Here is a 7,905-nt window from a genome sequence, read left to right on the forward strand (position 1 = left end):
ACTTTTCCGCCTAGACTTTCAAGGCCTCCTTCAGTTCGGCCACCTCCTGGGATAAACAACGCTCGACTTTCTCAGAATCATCACTGGCTTCAAACAAAGCACGTACCATCACGACACTCCGTATCAAATAAGCCCCCAGGTTGGCGGTCAACTGTTGAGGACCAAACGACTTCACCTTTACGACATCCCCGTCGGCGTTCAGGTGATCATATAAAAACCTTGCCCTGTAGAAGTTGTTCTCCCAGAATTTGAACTCAGGAGCCGGTCGGGATTCCCCAGGCTCATGCATGACATTAGTAACATCCTGGTCAATGATACTGCCCATCTCGGTCAAAAGCTTTTGTTTCTTGATAGGAGGAGGCACAAAGGAAGAAGGAGGTTCAGAGTCGGTAATTATCGCCTCCACTCTATCAGTTTCAGGTCGCTTCCTACGCACAACCTGGGTCTGAAGACCAGAAAGATCTGACTGCATCGTATAATGGGTAGCGACACGCTTCACCCTAGCTTCAGCCATCAACTTCCGCTGCTCTTTGATGTTCTCGGATGTCATTTTTGCTGCACAAAAGGCAAACCAGTTTAAGCTATGAGGTAAATAGAAGGTCCACAAGACTGGGCATATATAAAAACAATACCTAAAAAAGATAGGAGCGTCACTAGGTCGTCTAAATTCTCCATGATGTCCTTGGTTTTAATCAAGGAAAAGGAATCCAAAAAAGAAAGAGCTTGGACCTCATCAATGTTCAATTTGTCATAGTGTAGCAACCTGCCCTAAAATTGAAGGTTTAGAGTCGCCACCTATTCTGAAGGGCGAATAGGAAACCCTACGCAGATATGAGATTCGGGGTAAGATTATTATAATCAGGTCGAGGGAAGGTATTAGGCACCCTCAACCCTTTCCTATGGCTTTGAATCTAAGGTAACAGTTTTATGGCTAAAATTATTAAGGCAAGGTTCATGCTTTCAAGGATTAATAATTAAGGGAAATAAATCGGGAAAAAATGAGATTTAGAGGGAAGGGGACTCGCCTTGGTTATCCAAGTGCCTACGTACCTCCTTATGGAGGATCAGAGTATAAGGAGGATCAGAGTCTACGTAGTTCGGGCACAGGATTGTACGCCTTCGAATTTGATATGGAGGTGTTTGAAGGCTTTTTGAATGGCCTATCGTAGTTTTGAAAAGGTATTTTGAGTTACCTTCGTAGTTTCGCAGTATCGAAGAAATGAAAATCTGTGGTTTGTGGTTTGATGTGTTTTAAGTGTTTAGGCGTACAACCCTGATTTGATATGGCACCGTTAGATGCGATGACCAATAGATTTGGTCAGTATAGCTAACGGATTAAGGGGCATTGCTGGTTACTCAGATCGATAGATTGATCGTCGTGGGCAGCAAATTAAATGTGTTTTGAATATTATGTATTTTTTATCTCTCGTCTAATGCGACTAATAGCTTTAGTCGGGTCGAGGAGAGAATTAGTAAGAATTAATCGAATTAATATTTTTGCCAAATGGCAATGGGATTGGACAAACCCTAATAGTCATAACCTATCTAGGGTTTTTGTGATTTATAAATAATTAATATTAATTAAATCCATTAAATAAATAATCGAAATAATTGAATAATAAAATAAAAATAAAAAAATTGTATGAAACCTGGGTAGTAATCGTGTACAGCGTGCTCTTGAGGATCTATGGTGGTCCTGCATTTTGTACAAATAGTTGTTGGAGCCGAGTATCGAACCGGAGCCGAGTATCGAACCGGCGCTCCACTTGTTGCAAAGGAAACGCAGTAGCCATATGAGCTGCGCTATTTTGCTATCAGAACTATGATCCCATACGATAATAGATGATAAAATAAGCGAGCAAAAATAAATAAAAAAAAGGACGCGTGACGCTGTAGTCCTTCTTCTTCGTTTCTTGTACAGACTTATAGCTACAGTCTCCTTATTTGCGGCTGTATGCTTTTTCCCCTCTCAACCTGCTAGTAAACACTAATAAACCCGATATAATAATACAGTCAGGGTACATATAACCCCACGAATCCAATGACCCCCTTGATTTCACCTAATTTCACCTGGTTTGTGAAGCCCCAATTCAAAGCTTCGTTAACCTAACAATGGTGAAATGTTGCATCTGCGATCAACTCAAAATACACGGCCCAGAAACATTCCATGGACTTATACAAACATGATTACGCAATCGAAAATAATTTGCAGCGGCCGTATACAAGAAAACGAACCAGAAGAAAAGGAAAGCAAACCGTGATGAATATTGGTGCGTTCTTGATGCCCCAAGCCTGGGAATTGATCTGAATTGCTTCACTCTTCCCCAAGGATGGCGTTGTAATGCTCTAACGCCTTTAAATCCTCCTGCAATTCCCAAATCGATTTCGTGTATTTCTTGATTTTTTATGAATTCGGACAGGGCCGTGGAGGCTGAGATTTCTCCTCCGACGATGTTGCCGCGGTTGTTGCGTGATGAGGATGCTGCTCACTTAGAAGCTGAATCATTGTTTGGGGTGATTTTGCTCTGCTTCCTGCGAAAAGCTTTACATAAATTGTCAGTCTTATTAGTATGTTTTCACATGTTAGAAAAAAAACCAAGTCAAACTTTCTTCTTTTTTTTAGGTTCAAGCAATAAAACGTGTTCCTTTCTTGAAAGAGATGAATTAGTTTTTTTCTTGTACCAACTTCAAAAGGCACTCATAAAACCTTAATCTTTTTTTTTTTTTTACTAACTCAATCAACATTAAAAAGTTTGGTAATCACCACCTTTTTAAATTACTAGATTGTCGACCCGTGCTCCGCACGGGGAACACGGATATATTAGAAACAAAACTATATTTTTTATAATTACATTTTTTATAATAATTGATATTTAAATTTTATTTATATATAAAATTGTCTTGTAGGATATTTAAAGTATTTTGCAATTATATTATTAAATTTTTAATGTGAAACAATAATACAAAAAGTATTTATAATATTTTTTTTTAGGTTATTAGAAGATTTATTATGGTTTCATTTATATATTAAAATAAGTAAGTTATTTCTTACAAAATATGACTACTTGAACTATATTGAGTTTAACATTTAACTCATAATATAAATTAATTTTTTTTACTTATTATTTAAATTTAAATATGAAATATAGAAGAGAGAGATTCTTTAGCTTATATTTTAGAAATGATAAATACATATTAAAATTATATTTTTATTTTTATTTATCCTCTATTTTAAATTATTTATATAAAAGTTATTTTTTAATCATGGAAGTAATTTCAAAAGTCAAGTATTTGTAATAAAGTTTAGACAATAATTGGTAATAAATTGAAAGAAAGAAAAACTTTATGAGTGTTAAAGCCAAATATATTTAGTGAATATGATTTTCCTTTAATGAGTTGTTTTAAATATCAATACATAATTGCAAATAAATGGAAATGAAGGAAAATTTATAAGTGTATAATTGAAAATAAAGTAAAATTCATGCTAATATTTATTATTTATTAATAAAAAATCATGGCTAATATCTTTTATTTATTAATAAAATATTTGACTGTTATTACATAAATAAAAAAGCCGTAAAACAAATCAAATTGAAAAAGAGTATCAATCATCAAATCGAAAAGAGAGTGAATCATTTTGTTTCTTTTATTTTCAAACATAGCAATTTTGACTCTTTAGTGATGGATGCATTGTCACCTTCGAGATCAATTGTTTCTAAAGATTCCAAACTCATAGCTTTCGCTCTCCAAGTGAGTTGCTAGTTGGAGTCTGGCAAGTATTAGCAACAACCACTTCATCTTTGAAATTTGAATCACCACCTTCAATAACTTCCTAAATTACATTTTAAAAGGTAATTATTAGAGATAAACACTAATAAAAGTATTCATATATTTTTATTAATTTTAAATACATAATATAAAAGTAATAAACCAAAAAAAAACATAATATAGATAAAAAGAATTACCTTTAATTAGGTATATTTGAGATATGATGAAGAGGAATTGGAAGGTTAATATTCTGTATTGTTATCGGGAGGTAAATCGGTGTGCTAATGTGTTAGCTCAGTCGAGACGTACTTTTAATGCTTCTTTAACAGTTTTTGAGAATTGTCTTCCGCACGTTAGAGAGTCGTGTGAGGTTGATCTTAGGGGACATGCTACCCCGAGGCATATTGTTGTGTAATGTTTTTTTTGTCGGGTTTAGACCCTCACTCTTACCAAAGAAATACTTTATCCCAATTGATCATGAATTTGTCTCTTACCAAAGAAATACTTTATCCCAATTGATCATGAATTTGTGCAATTAGGTGTAATCTATATAACAACAAAACAACAACAAAGCATAAAGTTAATCATGTAAAATAAATAAAATACAAAATATGATATATAGATGATATGTTTACAATACTAACCATTGATAGTAATTTTGACATCTTGCCACTCAAAATCTCAAATGTTAGAGTTATCATAGAAGAAATATAAACAAACAACAAAACAACACTAATCACCGATTTTAAAAAATTTCGTGTGTGATGAGAGGCCCGTGTGTGATGAGATGATCAAAGAGAGATAATAAAAGAGGTATTTATAATGAATAATAAAAATATTAATATTAATATTAATATGAATTAATATCTATATGAAAGTTACAAAATATTAAGTAATATAAATATGAATTATATTATATGAATGCTAACGTAAATATGAGTACTATGTATCAGTTTTTTTATTGAAATAAATGTATCAGTTTTGTTAACGTAGAATTCTAATAGAGAGGTGAATTAATTAAATGGTGATTATATTTCAATTATGCATTGATATTCAAAACGGTCTATTAAAACAACATTATATTCACTAAAATATTATAATTAAATTTATAATATAATTACATTGATATCCATTACATTTATTATAATTAATTCAAAAATTATAATATTAATTAATTAATGAATGAAAAAATAAATGAAATAAGTAAGATTTTTAATATTTGGATACAATATAAAAAATTTACTATATTAGAATTAGATCTTTTTATAAAAGTAATTAATTAATGATTGAAAAAATGAATGAAATAAGTAAGGTTTAGATATAAAAAAATTGATTTTTAATACTAAAATTTTTTTTATTTCATTTGTATACCAATGATTAATTAAATTACTTACAACCATTTTATTATATAATTTAAATAAAATATTATTAATCATTTATAACAATAGTTTGAATTTTTTTAAATTAATAAAATATGAACTTATATTAAATTTATTTTTATTTTAAATCTAAAATAAATTAAATAATAAGGACTTTTAATTTTTTGTTACAAATTACATACAAATTACATACAATCATTTTATTTTTTAATTTAATTAAAATATTATTAATCATTTATAACAATAGTTTGAATTTTATAAAATATTATTTTTATTTTTAAATATAAAATATATTAAATAATAAGCATTAGGATTAAGTTTGTGTCTAGGGTTGTCAAAATGACATTCTTAGATTTATATTAAGGAGATTATTATTATTATTATTATTATTATTATTATTATTATTATTATTAATATTATTATTATTATTATTATTATTATTATTATTATTATTATTATTATTATCTCTTACTATTATTAGTTAAACATTATGTTATTATACATTATTTATATAATTATTATTAATATTAGTTATATTTAATATAATATCAAATAATAAAAGTTAGAATTAGGGGATTGTATAAATTATATTACTTATATAAATAAAGTAATTTTATAAAATAATTTTAACATTTTTTGTTACAAATTACATACAATCATTTTATTTTTTAATTTAATTAAAATATTATTAATCATTTATAACAATAGTTGGAATTTTTTTAACAAAATTAATTAAATATAAAATTATAAAAATTTATTTTTATTTTTAAATCTAAAATATATTAAATAATAAGCATTACGATTAGGTTTGTGTCTAGGGTTGTCATGATGACATTCTTAGATTTATATTAAGGAGATTATTATTATTATTATTATTATTATTATTATTATTATTATTATTATCTCTTACTATTATTAGTTAAACATTATGTTATTATACATTATTTATATAATAATAATTATTATTAGTTATATTTAATCTAATATCAAATAATAAAATTTAGAATTAGGGGATTGTATAAATTATATTACTTATATAAATAAAGTAATTTTATATAAATAATTTTAACACATAATTTTATAAGTATAAAAAAATGAATTCTTAAACTATATTAATATAAAAATTTAAGTTAAATATTATATATTACATACTTATATAATTATTAATATTTGTGACTGAATATTATATTATATTATTATGATGATTATTATATTTTTAATGTAGGGTTAAATTAGTAAAAGTTAAAATTAAGATTTTTATTTAGATTTACCGTCAAAGTGACATGTGGCTAATTTTGTTTAAAAATACTACCAAGGTGACATGTGGCTAGGGTTGCCATCATGACAACCTTGGATTTATATATATTAAGATTAAGATTAAGATTAAGATTATTTCTCATCAGACTCATTCCCCTACGAATCCGAGGATTAAGACGACAATAACAACCAAATTTTATCCCACCAAGTGGAGTCGACTAATCGAGGATTAAGACAACAACAAAAAGAAATCACTATATCTTGTTTATCTTATATTACATTGGTAGATATATGTTGATGAAGACCTCAATCTCAGACCAGCTATTCAATAAAGCTCCATGACCAGCTGTTTGTTCCAATTCATATACTCGAAGAATTTATATATATGCACAAAATTATGAACAGCCTTGAGTGACATTGAAAGAATAACTAGTTCCATGGCTGTCTCTATGACTCTTTTCTTTGGATGCTTTCACCGCCAGCAGATCGGGCTGCTTGGAACTCAATGACATACCGTCTTTGCAACTCTCTAAGCCTTTCAAGCAGTTCGGGGAAAGTTGGTCGGCAAGTTGGATCGCTGTGCCAACAGATTTCAATTAAAGAAGCCCACTCGGGATCAACATCTTTTGGAATTTCTGGACGCTGATTCATGAACCCTACAGCTCCAATTACCTGCATTGAGTTGAGAGTATCCCAAGGAATCTTTTCAGTCGCAAGTTCCCATAATATCACCCCAAAGCTATATACATCAGACTTCTCATCTGACGGTTCATTACGAAGAACTTCTGGTGCCATCCATTGAGGCGTAGTGCTGAAAATCTATATGGTTATGCGGCGGAGGAAGTTTTGGGACAGGATGGGATTGATTTGCTAGTGGATCCTAGGGATTGGGGGTTAGCTTGTGATACGGTGAACTGTGTTATGAAGGGAGAGAGATGGAGTGGTCAATTCCTACTCATAAAACCTTAATCTCAAAAGACCTAAAACGTGAAAAAAAGCCTCCCCTCATCTGTACAAAAATATTTTATTTATATTAGTAAGAGTTAGGGTTTTCTATACCTAATGGGCCTATTGCCCAACTAACCTAATAATTATAAAAAAATTAAAAATAATCTTGATAATAATATAATAATACTAATAATACTTTAACCTAAATAATAATATTATTGCTAATTTTAATAATATATAATTAATAAAACCTAATTAATCCTAATACTATCTAATAATTCTAATAATATTAATATTAATAAAATTTATAATGCTAAAATCAAAACAAATGTTAATAAAATCCATAATACTCCCAAACAATGATAAAACCCTTGTAATAGTCGGGTTCAACGTTCGGGTCCTAAACATTTGTTACTTATGCCCTTGTGTTAACTCAACCTGATTTATAAGAGAGCGGGTTTGACAATAGAAATGTCGAACCTCATGACTCTTAATTTTGAACCTTGATGGATTAACGGACGTAAATTTGATCGGGCAAATTTTGGGGTATGAC

The 7,905-nt window shown here is 29.3% G+C and overlaps 1 protein-coding gene and 1 long non-coding RNA gene across 2 annotated transcripts; both read right to left on the reverse strand.

The window, feature by feature from the left end:
* Window positions 1-3,541: 3,541 nt before the first annotated feature.
* Window positions 3,542-4,604, reverse strand: LOC131642521 (uncharacterized). Its single transcript, XR_009295923.1, has 3 exons — window positions 4,413-4,604; window positions 3,966-4,314; window positions 3,542-3,832 (listed from the first exon to the last, which is right to left on the reverse strand). It is a non-coding gene; the product is annotated as an uncharacterized LOC131642521 (long non-coding RNA).
* Window positions 4,605-6,851: 2,247 nt separating this feature from the next.
* Window positions 6,852-7,199, reverse strand: LOC131642523 (serine/threonine-protein kinase EDR1-like). Its single transcript, XM_058912754.1, has one exon. It carries the CDS (start codon window positions 7,197-7,199, stop codon window positions 6,852-6,854), a length of 348 nt encoding a protein of 115 aa, XP_058768737.1.
* Window positions 7,200-7,905: the final 706 nt, after the last annotated feature.

This window comes from Vicia villosa, unplaced genomic scaffold, assembly GCF_029867415.1.
Source record: "Vicia villosa cultivar HV-30 ecotype Madison, WI unplaced genomic scaffold, Vvil1.0 ctg.005184F_1_1, whole genome shotgun sequence".
In the NCBI taxonomy this organism is placed as follows: domain Eukaryota; kingdom Viridiplantae; phylum Streptophyta; class Magnoliopsida; order Fabales; family Fabaceae; genus Vicia; species Vicia villosa.